The sequence below is a fragment of the Schistocerca gregaria genome, chromosome 3 (genome assembly GCF_023897955.1).
Source record: "Schistocerca gregaria isolate iqSchGreg1 chromosome 3, iqSchGreg1.2, whole genome shotgun sequence".
Classification (NCBI taxonomy): Eukaryota; Metazoa; Arthropoda; class Insecta; order Orthoptera; family Acrididae; genus Schistocerca; species Schistocerca gregaria.
The window spans coordinates 698,965,788-698,985,369 of record NC_064922.1 but is presented as its reverse complement, the minus strand read 5'-3'; the positions used below and the strand labels follow the sequence as shown (position 1 = coordinate 698,985,369).

Genomic DNA, 19,582 nt, shown 5'->3' with positions numbered 1-19,582 from the left:
ATTTATGGGAATTAGGTGACTTGGGTGTGCAGATATGGTGCCAACTCCCTTCAGTGACCTACCAAAGCCTCACTGCTTCTGTGCCGTGACCTGCTGCCACTGTTATCCATGCCAAAAGTGGCTATTAGGTAGGTGGTAACAATGTTCTGGTTGATCAGTGTACGTGGAGATGCTCGACACATTACTGTAGCTGGTTAAAATCTTGGTGGTGAAAAAACTGTTGGCAGTACTGTCTGGCAGGTGCATGAGAGGTGGCCATTTAAAATTCCTGATCACCAAATTTTATGCTAACATCCTGCACTAAATTGTAACTCTCTCCACAACAAGGTGAAAGGCATGCTGTACTATATTGCTGATGATCCATCCATTGGATTAGTTGTGAGCATGAGGTTCCAAACTCTCTCTTCTATCATCACATTTACAACATAATCACAACACTACACAAGTACTCATTATAATAATCTATCAAGAAGGTTGCAATTAAGAATGTATCTAGTAAGAAGCAAGGGAGGTTAGCTCCTCTCTTCTTAAACTGATCTCACATCCTCCCTGCCTCACAGACAGATGTATCAATTGGATATTAGTTTGAAAATTGCCAGAACATGTGGTGGAGTTTTGGCTAGGGGTACCAGGAACCACTTGTCATTAAAATTCAAAACTATTTTGCAGTTTGCCACTATTCTTCTTAAACCTGAAATTGCCAGATGGCTCCACATCTTAAAAGCTTCCATAGCAATGTACCTTCGATTGTCCCCCTCCTGAGTTACCAATCAATGTTAAAAACTAACAACAATGTGAAAATTGAAAGTATTTGCATGTATTTGAATGTTATGTGGTGACAGCAAAATAATATGTACAAATTGTATGAAACCTATATTCATTCTGTTAAGCACAATGTAGGTAGTAGATCCCTATTATAAATTGCTCCACTACCATGTCCAGAGATTATAAAACACTGTTTGTCAACTGTTTTGAGTTTTATTTTATAAGAAATTATGATTTTTTTCTCCATCTCATCTCCATCCACAGAACTGGATTGTCACGCCTCCCAGATCAGATCCTGGGTTTGCTTTGGGTTACTATATGAAAACCTGATGGGTAAGTCACACAGGTATCATAAACTAAAAATGTTGGTTCCAGATTGTGGGCGATTTGATTAAACAAGTAAATAAACCTGACAATTTTTCAAAAACTGGTGAACAAAGAAACTTAATTCCTTTATGAAAGAGAGATATTAGTCTCCTCAAATATGGGTGACATTCTTATTTGATTTATATTTTTAATAACAACCACATCATTTCTACTGTTATGGGCATGAGCAGAAACAGTGCTTATATGTTGTCTCACATATATTTAATGCCAGTATTGTCAAGCCGTCTCTCCATTCGTTCTAAATAATGTTAGGAAATATTTGCATTTCTCTACAAAAATGATACAAAATACTCATAAATACTCTGATAGTAATTGACTTTTTTATGTTCTCATTGTACAATGAGGTAATTAAACCATTGAAATAAAGTTATTACAACACAGCATTCCAAACAAATTGAATGAAAGATTTTGGTCCCATTGGTCTATCAGTATGTTATACATTATGTGCTGTCTAGATTTATTGATGTCGGTAGATTAGCTGAAGCAAACAAAGTGCTCAAAAGGTGGCGTCAGTGGTTATCACAATACTCATGTTAAGAAATGGACATTAAGGCACTGCATTTAAATTCTCCATGTTTTGTCTAAATGACAATAAAAATGGATCTAAAATCAGCTCTGCAAGTTGGCATGCCACAACATAGGCTATTTCCACTTAGTGGCTCATAACAAAGTGAACTAATATTTTCAGGTCAAGTATACCAAAGGCATTTAAATATTCTGCTAGCTGGTGATTACGAGTGACTATCATATTCATTGTGGAGGGTAAAGTCTAGACAGTCAAGGCTGTAGGGGCTGAAAAAATTTGTTCAGTCATTGGGATCCAGTGCAGAAATCATTATATATACATGTATGTGTAAAAATGACAATGCCACACATGAATAATTACAATTTCCAGAAACTTGCATGTGTTAATGACTTGAGTGCGAGTGTGAAATTATACACAAGTAAATCAACTTAAGTCATTAATGAATGAATTCTAAGTATTCTGAAAGACAAAAGTTTGTGAAGCTTTCAAGATAGGAACAGAAATTGAGTTATAACTCTTATTATGAGAAGGCAGAGATGCTGAGTCACAGATAGGCACAACAAAAAGATTTTCACACTTAGAGCATGCAGTCCAGTTTGTAAGGTGACAAGTGCTGTTCTCCTTTGATACTATTTTCGTTTGCATCACTAAACTCTTATGTTCATCTTCTCTATCTTCTTTCCTGTGTTTCTCTTGTCACCTTACAAACCACACTGCTTGCTCTTAAGTGTGAAAATCTTTTTGTTGTGCCTAACTGTGTCTCAGCACTTTCACTATATGGTGAGTGGCAACTTTCCTTCTCATAATATTGTTACATTCCATCCTGGATTTTCCATTGTTTGAATTATAATTCTTAGATATGTAGTTCACTATTATTGTTAACCGGCCAATATAAATAAATTTTTGAGGACCATTACAGCCACATTCGAATGTCCAACTTGCAACTTTTAATATCAAAAAGACTTTTAGTCCATATCTTCTGTACTTTCAAGTAACTGAATATCCATGTTTGCCAGTTACACAACCTTAGTCCAGGACTTAAGTTGTTTTGCTTGTCAGGTAAATATAATTTTTAATGTGTTCATGGACACCTTTAAGTAGGTAAAATGCCTAGCTTACTTTTTTTGTGTGGTAGAGCTGCAATAGGTAAGTTCAAAACGACAATGATGTCTATCAGTGATTTACATACTAGTGCTATGGAAAATTAAGAAAACTATGATAAAAAGAAAGAAAGGAATTAAAAAGAGTTCACAATACAAGAGAGCTACACACTGTTGTAGCTTAGTGACACTAGTAATGACATTAATAATTAAGACGTGCTTGTGTCTGTATATGTGTGGATGGATATGTGTGTGTGTGCGAGTGTATACCTGTCCTTTTTTCCCCCTAAGGCAAGTCTTTCCACTCCCTGGATTGGAATGACTTCTTACCCTCTCCTTGAAAACCCACATCCTTTTGTCTTTCCCTCTCCTTTCCTCTTTCCTCACGAAGCAACCGTTGGTTGTGAAAGCTTGAAATTTTGTGTGTGTTTTTGTATGGATTTTTTATTGTGTCTATCTACCAGCGCTTTCCCGTTTGGTAAGTTATGTAATCTTAGTTTTTAATAAATTTTTCCCATGTGGAAAGTTTCTTTCTATTTTATTTATAATGTATTTTCTTATTCTTCATTTGAAGGAATAAAATGTTTCAACTTCGGTACTGAAAACACATTATTAGAAGCAGTTAATTCCATGAATGAGCATACAACTCAGAATGAATAACATGTGTTCTTACAGCAACAATCTGCAAGTACTGTCACAAAACGTTGAAGTTACCAAACCCAAGGTGAAGAGATTATGTAAGCAGTTGCTTATTGGCAAGCTTCCTAAAGACCAGTGTAGAAAACATAAACAAGGGAATGCAAAAGAGACTTATACTCTTGCTTTTATTCATACTTATACTGCCTCATTTCCAACTAAAAAAACCTAATATGGAAACCCTGATTTTTACTATTTCAACAGTGAACTGCAGAAGAATACATGTTCCTTGACAAATAACCTAATAACAATATTTCTTACCACTTTTATCACTGATATTACAGTAACCATGTCTATTTAAGGTTTGGTAGGCCATGTGTACACAGATGCATTACTTGTGAAGAATTGAGTGATGAAGTGAAAAGCAATTCACTTAATGATTATGCTAAAAGTGTAGCTGCAGCAGAACCACTAGTTCATAAATGCTGCAGCAAAACATTCTACACAACACTGGAAGATGCAATAAAGTTATACATTGAGAGGGAGGATTTTCTTTCTGTAACATCTGGCTACATGCAAAATGTATGGTTACATCAGATACCAGTTTAGGACATGCATTATTATCATCAATTGAATGTTGGAGTTTTTTCTGTGCGTAATAAGAAAACTAATACAACATCCTTCTATATCCACCATGAGAGGCAAGCTAAAGAAAGTCCAGATGAAGCATGAAGTTGTCTCCTCCATTATTTTAATGTCTGTTTCACCTACTATTAAATAACTCTGGTGACAGCTGGATGGGCCACAATAAAAACACTGTAATCAGGTTTTTAATGGCTACATGCATTCAGATGCATTTTTTCAACATCAGGCTTCTTTTCCCTATCAGAGGACGTTCCTTTCTGCAATCAGATAGTGACTTTGCAGTAGCAAAAAGAAGAAAAGAAGACCGAGACAATTGCACATACTCTACACAATGAAAGACATGTGTGCACAGATATAGTTTGCTCTATAGCCATAGAAAATTTTACATTTATGGCCACACTTTTTCTTTTTTCTTTTTTTTTAAAAAAAAAAAGCCAATTCCATAGTGACTTACATTAAGGATGTTCCTAAAGATAAAACACTGTTTCAATCTTATGGAATTCTAACTCATTACAGGAGGAATTCAACATACTCTTGTCCCTAAGCCAACATATCCACATATCCCAGACCCACCTACTAGACACACTTAATCAAATCATGTGTGTCCAATCAATGAAACAAAGTTAAAGAGACCCACAACCAAAATCCTCAAATACATTCCAAACAATAAACATCCACTGCAATCTATAAAAAAAAAACTGTAGTTTTGGGAAAAAAGATAAATGTGTAAAGATCTTAATTTTCGAAATTTTCTCTATATATTTAATTTCTCCGGTATATTATTGTTATGTGTATTCTGAATGTACATTTAAAAAAGCAATATGTGTATCTTATCCATTTATATAACAGAAATTTATTTATAAGAAGCTTGACTTAGGTTAATTTGAAAACTGGCTTAAGCCCTGCCATTTTTAAAACTTTGAACATGAGAAGGGATGCAAGGTTATGTACTTTAAAGAGAGTTTTATGTAATTTACTTACACATATCATATAATAATTTAGTGCACTATTCACTTCAGTAAGATAATAAACAAGTCTTTGTTGTTTTTGAAAATTTATCTTAAGGGACTTAAAGTCATTTTGCAAATTCATGTGTATATAAAAGTACTCTAAACTAAGAAAATCTCAACAGTGGCTGAAGAGCGTATTGAATGTTTTAGGTCTCTATAAAAATCAACTTACTAGGTGTTTGAAGAAAATACAATTTCAACATCATGTTATAGTTGAGTGTATTTTCACATTGTATTTGCATGAATTTCATTACTGTCTAATTTTGGAGGGTTTTAAGTGCTAACATGGAATTTTAATGCAACTTACTAATATAAATGCTGTAAAATGATAAAGGGAAAGAAGATTCATGGTAACAGTAATCTTTAAACATTTCAGCCATGTAAGGAAAAGATAAAGTAAAAAGATGGGACAGAGCACAGCATATCCAGGTAAAAAGCTTATCTTCTTTGACATAAAAGTTATCATAATGACAAATGAATTCAGAACTTCATGATATGTGTATTACTTACAAAAATAATGATACAACTAGACTAAGATTGGATTACAGGCAGAAATGAGTCCAGCAATTACTCTAATGTGAGCATTGGGATGCAAAAATAAGTAAGGGATAGAGCTACCTATCTGTTGAATACAAAAGGCTCATTAATTCATTATTGTCAAGTCTTGTTGATACCTGAAAAATTTCATTCATTCATAATAGGAACCTCCTCCTCCGTTGAAAAGACCTGCCAGTGTTTAGTGCTTCTCGGTTACAGCTATCAGAACACCACATATGACAAAATGTATGATTTGCGAATGAGTGGGCAATCTGTGGCTTGGAATGGGACTTTCCCTTTATTTTGAGTAACGACAGAAAGCACATAAAAAGTGCTTACATTTACACATACACTCACATTCCACACCTCCCCACCAGCCACACACCCACCCCCAACCAGTTGATATCCATTTCAATATTATTTCCTATAATACATGTTTTACTGAACTTTCATTACATTCTCACTGTTGTTCTACTTTCTTCAGAACTATCATTTCTATTTAATTCAGCTGAAACAATATATGATCTGATTATGTAAAGGTACAAATGATCATGCTGTGTTGTGTGATTCTAATCCCAAGAAGAGAACAGACACATTACACGAAGGAGCATAAAGCAATAAATCTAAAACTTGCTTTTATCCTTACAAAACAGATACTTCACTGATTATCTTTATGATGAAAAAAGGAAGAATGAAGATCAGGGTTTAACATCCTGTCAAAAATGGGTCATTACAGCCAGAGCACAATGGCGGCTTATGAAAGGATGGGGAAGGAAATCATCCATGCTCTTTTCAAAGGAACCATTCCAACATTTGCCTAGAGCAGGAACTCATGGAAGACTTAAATCTGGATCGTAGGAGACAGTACTGAACCATTGTCCTCAAGAGGACAACAGTTCAGTGACATTAGAGTACAAACAATTCATTTTAAAGTAAATTAAATGTCTCCTTGGAAATTATTTCAGCGGGAATGTGATTGTAATTTCTAAATGTTACAACATTCATTTGTTGTGCACAATGATAATTTTACATTTTATGACATTAACTCATTGTTCAATATCATGCAGATTTCTGTCAGAATGTATTATTTCATCAAGTTTAATAGAGCAATGTTTTTTGATAAATAAGTAATGAAATGACAAGATACTACAAATAATTGGAAATTTTGGTGCATATAAAACATGCAATAACAATACAATACTTGCAGTATAACTGCTCATATATTTACAGAGGTGCCAATAAGAAATGTCAGTCAACAACCAAATATTTCATTATTTCACACAGATCAATAAATTAACAATTAATCATGCAATTACTGAAGTACTTTCTCATTTAGTACACATGGTGGTAGTGTTGCAAACTACGATAAACATACACAACATGTAAAAATGGGATCTTGCAATGCTTATATCATACAGCACAAAAGGAAATAAGATTAATAAATTTTGAGAGGCCGGAAAAGTGCAGAGGAAAAAATGATTGTGTAACAAGTCCTGAATGTCATAAGGATGTGCTGCATAAACTTACTCATATTTAAAATAAAATATTAAACATGCTTTAATTAAATAAGAAAACATTTTTAGAGTTTTATTTCAAATATACAGATTAATTATAAATTACAATTGAATGGTTGTATAATATTAAACATTGTTAGTATTTTCTTGAACCCCATGATGTGCCAGAGTTGCAAATTGTCTAACACATCTACATAAATAGGATTTAGAACTAGCAGTTCTGTGTTGTATCCAGAAATACATCATTATATTTCAAGTCTGAGTGAAGCTCTCAATCAGATCAAAATCAAACTATTTACTGTACAAGTAAGAAGCCCATTTTATAAAAATATGCAACTACACTGAGCAACTTGTAAGGCTACTATTTTCAATCCTTTTGGACATACTGAATCACATCTTATGTCCCAACACCTCTAGTTTCCTAAAATATTCCACAGTTTTTGATAGTGGGAGCACTGTGGACCTTAACCAACAATGCAGGATTGTGGCAGATAGCTTGCACAGGGCATTCATTCAACAGTTATGACAGAATTACAGTGTGTTTTCAGGCAGCGCTAGAGAAATGTAAAGAAACTTATCATAGTTTAATTTTGTAGAGGAATCACCAGCTACCAGGAAGACATAAGGCAAATCTAAAAACTGTAAGTGTCCCATTTTGTGAATTATGCTTTATTCAAGATGGAAGCAGCTAAGTCCACATTTTGTTGCCAAAACTGCCATCATTAAGGCATGAAAACAGTATTAACTTTCAGTATCCCCTGACTGTAGAACCACTTCATAAATATTCTCAAAATTATTTCAGAATGAGAAACATCGAAAGTGTCCAAATCATTAATTGTCATATAAATGAGACTTAGAAAACCGTTTGGCACATATTCTTCAAAATGCGCAATAAACATTTCATTTGAAGTTGGGTAAACTCTTCTTACATCAGTACATTTCTGAATCACACAATATTTAACCCTCAAGCTGGTGTGCCATTTTTCACGACATGAGCAGGTGTACAGTGCACTTTGTGTTCATGTAAGGAATAGCTGTCTTTATGTTACAAAGGTAAACGTATATGAACTAAATTACAGTTTACTATTAGTTTAATTAAAGATCAATAAAATAAACTAATGTCATATGAGCTAAATCACTGATTATTAAACAATAATAAAAAGCTTTCAATTGTATCACTCTGTTGGCACACTCAAGTGTTACCCCACAGTAATGACCCAATTGAAGCATTAAACACTGCAGTTGCATCAAACACCTGCCAATCACTTATTTGATACTAATTATCACACAGGTAACTGCCTTATTGTGGGATTGTGCTGCTAGCTCAGAGTCTGGGTCATTTTCTTGCACTAACCATACATTTTTTCCCTCACCTAACTTGCTGTTTACATTACTGCTACTCACTTGCACGTATGACAATACAAAGTATTATTGTGTTACCCACAGCAATAATGAAGGAAAAGGGATGGGCTCACAATTGTAAAACAACAATGGAACAGTACAAAACAAACGTTACTTGTGAGTAGCACACTTAATACACTCGAGGGTTAATCACAGTACTTCAGTCATTTATTGAGACACATAGTGTGTGGTGAGAGAATCAGAAATAATAACTACATTATGTGCACACATTGTAAGCACCTTATCTCAAATGCATTAAACACCACAGTTGAATCAGACACCAACCACTCACTTATTTTATTACTAATTATCACATAGATAACAGCCTTATTGTGGGATTGTGCTGCTAGCTCAGAGTCTGGGTCATTTTCTTGCACTGACCATAAATTTTTCTCACCTAACTTGATATGTGCCAGTAAAAATGAGTCAAGACAAGTGTCACCAACTGTAACACTCACTCCTTTCTTTTTTTATTACACATTGGCAACAGATTGTTGGAGGTGGCGTACTTGATACATAGTTTAAGTGCAGTTATCAGACTCCACATGAAACTGGCATAACAAAAGGTTCTTTAAATTCAACAGAAGTATTTATTATGTCCCAAACAATGGGCCATTACATGAAAAATACTGACTTGGAGAATTTTGGAGTTTGTCATCATGAAATACTTTTATGAATTTCATGTATTACACTTGTTCTACAATCCATGCTCTTCACAAGCCTCAATAATGGTGGAATGGTGATGAAATTTGTATTTATCTGATTGCTGCTTCAAACAGGCATAGTTCCTCAAATGCTATACATCTCACATTTTAACTGTAGCTGCAGTTAGTTTCTCTGTGAAACTTAATCCAGCTTTGCCTAGTGCTGTCTGAAAACATATTTATATCCTATGAAGACTGCAGAATGACTCCCAGCACTTGTTAATGTGCAGGATACCTGCCACAGCATCATATCTTTGACAACAACAATGCAATGCCCCCAAACTTGAAAACTTGTGCATAGTGCGGAACCTTATAGCAAGGCAGAGATGTTGATTTGCAAGAGTATGATCCAATATGTCTAACAAGATTCATATTGGTACCTGCACAAACTGACAATTAGCCTTATTTCAATCTTGAAGTTCAATTTTATTCACCCAAGAGTATAAGAAATTATTTGCAACCATACAAAAATGAATATAAGAGCTAAATGGCAGAGGTACTTAACAGTTATAGTAAGTACATTACCAATATGAAACACTTAGGATGCAGCTGGTATACAATTTAGGAATAGAGTGCCAGCATTTGTCCTTCTGTGAAATTTAATGATGCATTATAATACACTCTTTCTGTGTAAACTAATGTCCAGTGTTAAGTAGAATAAAAAAAAAAGATAATTTATTATAACGGGCACTCAAAAATAAATGAGCCGGGAGCATAATTACAGAAACCAGTACCTGTATGTTAGAAGTATTGACCCTGGCTGTTGAGGCACTTGTCCCACTGTGAGACAAGGTGAAGAATAGCTGTCTTATAAAATTCCTGGGGCTGCAATGTCAACTAGTTCCGCACGTACAGCTGGACAGCATCATCAGATGTGAATCGTATGCCCTCAGAGCCTTTTTAAGGGAACCAAAAATGGCATAATCACAGGGAGAGAGGTCTGGACGGTATGTAGGGTGGCCAAGAACCTCCCATTTGAATTTCTGCAGGAGTGCCGTGACTGTGTTGGCTGTATGAGGCTTTGCATTGTCGTGGAGAAGAATGAACCCACAGATGAGATTGCCTGGTAAGTTTGATTTGATCGCTTGACAAGGGGTGGGCAAGTTTTGCGAGTAACGCTGGGCATTCACTGTTGTCCCATGCTGCAGGACGTGAATCAGAAGGGGGCCATCTTGGTCAAAGAAGAATGTCAGCACAACCTGCGACCAGCAGCATTGGACGATTGATGCATGCTGCTGCTAGCTCTGTATAGTCATGTAACATGCATGCGTGCCCTCTATCAATGGGCTCTGAACTTCCATGCTCTGGTCAGAACCATACCTCATTACAAATGCCACGATATTACCCCCAGTCATCAGTTTGTACATTCCAGACTCTGGCTCATTTCTTCTTGAACACCCCTTATATCGATTGAAATTAAAAGGGAAACAACTTAAGATCTAATTTTCATTTCCTATTTATATATCTCAAAGCAATAATATCAATTAATTGGTCGAAATTTTTGTAAATAATCTTTGTCTGACCAACAAATCTTTGTTTTCTACTTGTAATTTAGCTCTCTACCCACACATACACAGTGCAGAAGAGTGAAAACCACAGGATATGTAAGACAAACTGAAAAAGCAATGTGTTTCCATCGGGTTATGACCTGATGTGCTTCTCATAAGCTGAATGACTTCCCTACTTAATTTGCCCTCTCTGTAGGTAAAAGATTCCTTATTTTGGAAAGTTAGTGTTTTTGTCATTTTCCTTATGTTTGCCTATGTCTACTGTATCTTAGGAAGCTCAAACTATTCTTTTTGTGTTTTATTTGGTTGCAAAGTCCTCACAATGGTAGAATTGAAGCTGTGAGAATTTTTTGTAACATAATGCATGGATTTCAGGGTATTGCTATGGAATTTTTCACGTTTGTCTCAAACATACTGTTGTGTTTTCATTTAAGACATATAGCATGTACACTTGTAATTGTTTGCATTTGTACCTACAATGCTGGGCCATAGATGACAATGCATTTCAGCAAAGTTATGTGAGCACATTTGCAAAACACCTAATGAAAGTATTGTACAGAGAAAATGGACTCTGTTTATGGCCAGCATGGTCTTCCGACTCGATACCTTTAAACTTTTTTCTATATGCAGATGTGAAGGAATTGATTTCACATCAACTGCCACCAGAGTGCAACTGGTTTGTGCCCCTATAAACAAGAAGTCATTCAATGCGTGCTGCTGAGCAAAATACTTAAATTCAAAATGTGTCTTAGTCTGCCTTAAAACTAACTTATCCTGCCCAATAGGATTTAAGCTAACAAACATAGCTCCAAAATGACTTAAGAGAAGATGGAATTTACTTGAGTAGAAATGACCGTCTTCGAAGACCTGCACTTACATCCTCCTTTCTGCAGTCTGTTTTTTCCTGTGTTCTCTGCCCCCCTCCCCCACTCCTCCAGCCTACTCCTCCACAAAAATTGTGGACTGGCCACTGCTCACCCAGCCTGCGTTAAGAAATGTGTGCTGCCACATCCCTATACCTTGCACCTGCTGCCTCTCTATCCCAGCCATCAGACACCCTCTCTCAAAGCTCTCTCTCACTCCCCCTCTCATTTCTTCACTTTCTCACTCCACACTAGTCAAGCTGCAGTGTGGTCAGCAATGTAATCATCTGGGAGAATGTAGCCATGCAGGTGTAAGTGTGTATCTGTAAATGCATTCTGTTGCTCTAAAGAAAGACTGATCTGAAAGTTCAGCAATGTTCTCACTTGTTTATCAAGGAATCACCACTTAAGCTTATAAATTTATGATTTCAATTCAAATTCTGTTGCTCCAAAGAAAGACTGATCTGAAAGTTCAGCAATGTTCTCACTCTTGTTTATCAAGGAATCATCACCACTCCAGCTTCTAAATTTATGATTTCCATTCAAATTAAAAACAAAATAGCTGATAAAAAAAGACACTAATTCACATTTCACCTGTGATTTTGAGTTGTATGCACCTATGTTTTTATTTTTTATTTTAAGTGAATAAATAAAAAAAAGAAAGAGCTTCTATAGCATTAGTATGCTGGTAACTGATTTCTAATCTCCTTGTACACTTGAAATTCATACTCCAAATGATAACACCAGAATTTATACACAAATGTCCTTCACCTGTTACTCCATGTTATCACTCTCCTGAGCAAATATATGATACTTAACTAAAAAGTGAATGAGGGAGAATCAGAGAAAGACAGAAACTGAAATCAGCCAAACATTATGGAGTGCATGAGCACCTAACGAATACAATAATAAAAATCTATTATTGACCTTGTCCAAATTTTATCACTTTTTCTCAATTTCACAATGACTTATGAATAATACCTGATGGTCTTGTTGGATTCTTGTCATTTCTGATTAACAACTAGAGTCACACATTTGCTTTTAATTCCTAGAGAATGCACACATCAAACTTCAAATGCTGTGACAAAGCTCTAGCAACACTGCACCATAAAATTTCATCACATTCCTAACTAAACAAAAAAAGTGTTGTTTATCCACATGTAAACAAGGCTTTGATGTTTAAGATAAACAGTAAGGTATTGTGCTGCCAAATTATGGCTTTAACTCTCACTGCCACACTGGCTGAAAAGTCTCAATAGTAAGAACAAGTTATATGAGCAATCCTTCTTGATGCAAAAAGATCCAAATTAAGTTCACATGGACTCCAATAAATGAAAAATAATGGTTTTGCACAACCCAATGGATGTGATTTTGCTAACAAACCAGAAAAAGAAATGTTTCCACAAAGGAAAGTGATGGAACAACAAAATTTTACTGCTGTCTCTAGGCTTCCATAAAAACTGAACTGATGTAATCTTAGCTAAGTCATATCATAACAGAGTAATAGTGCAAAATATCACACATTCAAATACCAAGATACAATTGTCAGTCACCCATTTTTAATTTTGCTTCACATTATACTTTCTGCATACTTGTGCTCTTATAAACTGTTACAGCTTGTGACATATGCATGCACAATACCTTGCAATTTTTGATATATCAAATATTATGAGGAAATGGGGGGATGCCCTTGATTTTTACATATCGCATACCACATAACAGCAACAATATTTGCTTGAGAGTAGGCCCTACATACAATTACAATTTGTTACTTGCTCCTTCTGTGACATATTATAACATCTCTTTCAGTTTCACAAATGAAGGCATTTAAAGGCTATATTCCATACTAGATAAGTGTAGTGCATTACATCAATGCAATGTTCCCATAACAAAGGTCATAATAAAATTTCTTAGTAATGCGTAGTGAAATATCAGTGCTATCAAGGCATGCAAAACAAACAAGACCACGAAAATTCTTTAATACCCGTAAAATATGGTCATTAATAACCACTAAAACAAAGATGTTATTCAAAATAAGCTCTTTACACTGCTAGATGTATATGCCATTGGCATAATATTTTAAATGTGCTCAGAAACATTCTCTGTAAAGCTACCACATAACACCGGTACTTACCAAATTTGGGTATAATCCTGAAATTCCCTAATTTGCATGGGTAATAGCCAGATATGAATTAGTAACCTTCTTTTTCAAAACATCAATCACAGTGACAATAAATGAAACTAAAGACTGTAATATTGTAATGTATGGGGACTAAGCAGTCATAGAAATGATTGATTTTTTGTCATTAAGTTATGACATAAGAAATAAAAGGAAATTATAAAGCATAATCAAAGTGATGGGCCACTGTGTATCACCTCATTCAGTTTTTACATAAATTGAATTGTTCAATATTTTATTTCCGCAATGCACAGAAAAAAATACTGCACATTATTGAGATCATTTAAGTGTAGTTAGATATTGTTTCTGCAAATTCAGGCAAGTAGCAAACGTCTGTCAAATTATGAATTTAAGAAACATTGCACAGATAAGTAAATAACACTTGACACCCAAGCTTTTTACTGAATATTCAAATAGTTGGACCTCTGTCTCATGTTTATTAAAATAAAAAAGGTTTCAGTCATGCAGATAATATACTTATAATGGCTGTTGGCCAAATGTTGGAAAGAATAACAACAGTCTACCTTCAAGTAAATTTACAAGCTTTTGTTATATCAAGTAAGAATTTTTTGTGATCTTCTGTCATCATGTAAACTTCCTTTGTTTAGCCGTGTTTTCAGGGCCATTTTGAAGCTACTCTCATCTCAAGTCCTTGTGTCACCACTCAATTGAATACTTGTCTTTATATCCCCTATAACAATCATATTAATGCTTTATATATTACTCATTCATTCATATTTTGGATAAAAGATTCGTTATGACCTTTCTGACTAGTCTATCATTCTCTCTTTAAAAATATACTGTGCTGTGTTACTATTTTCTGGATGTGCTATATAGTTTGGCCTCTTTATCTCCCAAAGAGAATGTAGATTAGAGGCTTCAACACAACCAGCTTATGTATGGATGACACTTCTTCCAGCGGAGTAAATATTTCTTGGCAGTTAAAATCAGGGTGCTCTTCAGTGGCCAGAGTAATACATATGGAACAGACACAGTCCAGAGTATTAGTATGGTAAGAATTGTTAGAATCCTGTTATTAGGTGCCCCTCTTCCATACTTCAACTGAGACTAGAGCACCATATACATTTTAGGAGAATGGACAGCAGCGTGACTCACCAGCTAAACATATGTCAGATTAAATACTCTGATTTGTGTACATCCAACTTAACAATAGTTTGTGTGGTAACAACTGTTACTATAACTTTATGCAGCAGGGATGACACTTTCAGGTGCATTTCTAGGTCTTAATTGTAATCATATACCACCAAAAGGCCCCCCTGTGATACTACATGATCATGTGGATACCAGGTAATTTCGTTATACATTTCATAGAGTCTACAAAAAATCAATGTCCACCATCCTGAACCTCCTCCCTACAATGGTATGGACGATGGTCCTCCTATGCCGACCTTTTCATGGATTGCTTAGAGGGGGCTTTCCAGTTACCAATAAGCCTTCAGTCTCTGGTTTGGTTTAGATACAATGATGGCATCATTGCCATATGGACTCATGGTGAGGCTGAATTGTCAAAACCTTTGGAATCTCTAAATACATTCTCCCAATTAAATGTCATGTAGTCCTATTCTGAGCATCTCATCTCTTTCCTTGATGTTAACCACATCTTCACTGATGGTAAGCTACACACTTCTCTTCAAATTAATGCTACAAGTAAACAACAGTACTTTAACACTCTGTCAGTTCCCACCTTTTTCGCATCAAATGTTTCCACCTATACAGCCTTGGCATTTGAGTCAAATATATTTGTTTGGATGCAGACTCTTCCCAGCAGTACATCAGCCATCACTGTGTACCATTACCCCAATAGCCTAGCTCAATAGCAGATTGCCCCAAGGCCATCACATCCTATCCAAGTACTACTCATCCCTTAAAAAAAAAAATCACAACTTAGAAATATACATTTTGTCACTCAGGACTGTCCTGGTACATAGTTGGTGCATAAGTACAAAGCATTTTTCCATAAATTTAAGAAACAAACGGATCCACATAACAAGGACTTTAGTCACAAATAATATATTCTCCCTCATTACTCACAACAGTCTGCCAACACTTGGGCAACTTTTTGATTCCAATACTGTAGAAATCATGTGGTTTTGTGACAAACAACTCACTGAGCCACATCTGGAATGCATTTTCATCCAGAAAGAAAGGTCCTTGAATTTCATTTGATAAAGAGTGGAAAAGGTGAAAATCTGAAAGCACAAGATAAGGTGAATAAGGTGCATATGGAATGACTTCCCAATCCAACTACTGCATAGTGTTTCATGTCAGTCTAACAGAATGCCAGTTGGCATTATCATGGAGTAGCATCACTTCATGCAGTCTTCCTGGTCATTGTTTTTGCATTGCATCTGTAAGAAGTCTCACAACTCTGGGAAGCAGTTCGTAGGAATACATTGAATACAAACAGAAGAATATGTCACAAATATTCTGATTTCTCCACTTGGTACCCCATTTTCTAGCATCCACAGGTCCACTCACTATCTCCAGATGACAAAATGACAATATGCAAACTCAAATACCAACAGCGAACTACAAATAAGAAATGACAATTGATAATTAAACCCACATCATCCAGAACATCAACATGTAAAACAAAAGCACTACAGACTTGTGGACCAACCTAATATTAATCAGCTACTTAGACAAGGTTAGGACTTCCTTACATCATGCAGTACAATGAGGTCCATTCTGTCTGACATTTTGCCAGCCCCTCCTAGAATAGCTTTTTGAACCCCCCACAATCTCCGCAGTAGCCTGATCGGACCCTGTGTTCTTGATGCACCCATTTCCCTGCCCTATGACGCCTACTCCTGTGACTGTCCCCACTGGAAGACTTGCTCAATGCACCCTCCTAACTCCGTCTATATCAGCCCTGTAACTTGGAAAATCTATACTATCAAAGGGAGCGCTCCCTCTGAAACAACACATATCATGTATCAGCTGTTACGCAAACACTGATTGGCCTCTTACATTGGTATGAATGCCTTCGAGTTGGCCTCTTACATTGGTATGAATGCCTCCGAGTTATCAGTAAGAACAAATGAGCAGAGCAGATGGTGTATACTGGTAACACACAATACCCTATTGTAGTGCATGCTGCACATCACAGTCATGACTTCAGTGCCTATTTCACCAAATGTGTCATGTGGATTCTCCCTCCTGACACGAGTTTCTCAGAACTGGAGGTGCGAACCTCCATTACAAAATGTGCTTGGTTCTCACCAACCACCTGCCTAAATTTATGTTAATTTCTGTAGTTTCAGCATTTATTTTTAGTAACCCCAACTTTTCTTCGCTCACTTTTATTTTATTATATTTATTTTTTAGTTTTTGACCTGTCTACTTTCCTCCTGCTCCTGTCTACCAGGTAGATCTTTACACTGTTATTTACTCTTTCACAATGTTTTTTCAGTAGTCTGCATCTTGCGTACTACTCTATCTCCCACCTTTAAACTCTCAGGTTTTCAAATCTTAGCCCAGTGCCAGCACCAATACTCAGTCATTCTCTATCAACCCACCCTCTAAATCTTCCATGACCTGGAGTTCTGGGTGACTTTTCCATAACTCTCCCCATTTCCCAAATCTTGCCAGTCCTTTTCCTTCATCCCTCTTTTCTTTCCCTTTAAACCTTCTTCCAGAAGAAGGAGCCACTGGCTCTAAAAACTTGTGCATTTCCATATATTTTTGTGTGTTTTCTCCTGGCACTGCTTGGTGAGAAGATGTTTTTTCTATATCTACTACAGTAAGTCAGCCTCTGCAGCAATTCTGCTCATGATGCTGTATGATTAGGATGCCATTTACTTGCGCTCCGTCACAACACTACAAGTATTCACAGTTTGATATTTTATGATTTTTGTGTTTAGTGAGAGTCTTCACTATGTTAAATTCATCTTTGTGTTCATTTAAGTGTTCTCTTGGTAGCAATTTGTCTTCTTCTTTCTTCCCATGGCATCCAGGTCTACTCCACGGAAATCCATGATTAGTTGGTGGATACTTTTGGTTTGATGTTTGATCAGGTATGTATAGTGCATTCTGAGACCAAACACTAAGTTTTCTTTGTTAAATTTGTGAATCCCTAACAGGTTGAAAAATTACTGCTTAAACATGATTCTCAAGTTATTGTCTGTCACAGAGATGTCTCAATTACTACAGTCCTACTTGCGAACATTGACACAGAACACAAAAATGTGTATATGTTCAACCTGCCTCCCAAGGTAGATAACATTTACCTTAAACACATTTTGCTGAAGTATTGTGAGGTCAAAACCATTTCCCTTGATGATGGTCCAGACAGCACAGTAGGATTCATTCCATAGAAATGCAGGTGAAACAGAATATTCCATCTTATTTAGAAGTCTGTGGCTGTTGTATACATATTACAAGCAGTGTCCGTAAAGGGCTTCTGTTTGTGGTCTCCCCTTGAACAGTGGCATAAGTTAACAGTTGTGGACCTTGCCCCCCTAAATCATCAGGGGCTAATGATGACCACTGGATGTGTTTGAATCTCATTGTGGGTGATTTTCTGCTGTTATGACTGAAGACACACAGAAGCTCAAGTGATTGAAAATAATAGGTGCCATACACAAGATGGGGATACTGCTGATATTGTTCCCTCTGTCCGGCACCCCTCACCCTCTCTCCACAACTTATGCATCTGCTGATCCTCTGGATGTATAGTGAGGATGTAATCAGCACTAATAAGCCAAGAGTTCAGACAGAGTGTTCTGGAGCTCCCTCGCTTTCTGCAGGTGTTTCCTCCAAACCCCTCCAGTGGTCAGAACACTTGGTGTCGATATCCCATTTGTTCAACCTGTTGAAACGAAGCAGCCCCTTGGTTCCTTGTAGAGTACTCCCAATGTGGATCAGTCACTTTCACTTGGGGGGGGGGGGTTCATCCTATGCAAACAGCTTCCAATTAAGGCCCAACAACAATTGGTTTGGAAGTGGTGAATGAACCTCCCACCTCACTAGCGGCAGTATATAACTTGCCACACAGCTGGTATAAACAATGAATCCAGCTCCACCATGCTGCTGCAAGGAAAAACACATAAGAATAAAGGTTGGATAGGATGCAGCACTAGCTGCTCTCCCTCAGATTCGTCGATGGATGTGCTGATGGATTGTGATAATCAAGGGCTGAAATAAGTCATTTTTCTTTTTTGCCATTTTTGTCTGTTTCTTATTTTGTTTGATAGCCCAAGGTTACACCTTAATTACACTAAATGTTAGTATAACTGGCTCAGATCTATGTTTGGCTTCATTACATCAATTAATTTATGATTCTTGTGCCAATATTGCACTTCTACAAGAAGTTTTGTAGAGCAGTTTTGCTCTCCCTGGACTGCTGACTGTTTTTAATGTGGTCACTCAATGTGCAATAGGTGGCACCATTTTCTTTCATGAGGGTATTCCAACTGCTGATATTGAAATGCATGATTCTGGGAGGTGGATGCCCATCATCTTTTTGAGCTCACCTAGTTTGTCTTATATGCTCGGGTTATACAGTGGTGCATTTGCAGTTTTACAAAGAAGAGTATGTCTGTCTTTTGTGCAAGAGTCCTCGGTGTCTTATGTTAGGTGGCAATTTTAATTGTGTTTTACATATTATCAATCAGTCCCCACATTATAATTTTTACAGTGATTTAAGTGAACTGGTCCATTCAATGCATTTGCATGACATGTGGGAGCAGAAATATCCACCTTAGTTTCAAACACATTTTTTACTCCCATCTCTTGTAGGCATATCAATGGATTTTATTTATCTGATTGTTTACATGATAAGGTTC

At 36.3% G+C, this 19,582-nt stretch overlaps 1 protein-coding gene across 18 annotated transcripts in view; it reads right to left on the bottom strand.

Annotated features, from left to right (window-relative positions):
- Window positions 1-19,582, bottom strand: part of LOC126354708 (MAP kinase-activating death domain protein) — a 684,767-nt gene that overhangs the window by 436,099 nt on the left and 229,086 nt on the right. For 9 of the 18 annotated variants that reach the window (XM_050004532.1, XM_050004544.1, XM_050004535.1 and 6 more), the window contains one exon: window positions 13,731-13,757. The exons of the other annotated variants lie outside the window; for them this stretch is intronic. In XM_050004532.1, the coding sequence (XP_049860489.1) occupies window positions 13,731-13,757 (27 nt within the window). The remainder of the gene's footprint in view (window positions 1-13,730; window positions 13,758-19,582) is intronic. 18 annotated transcript variants of the gene reach the window in all.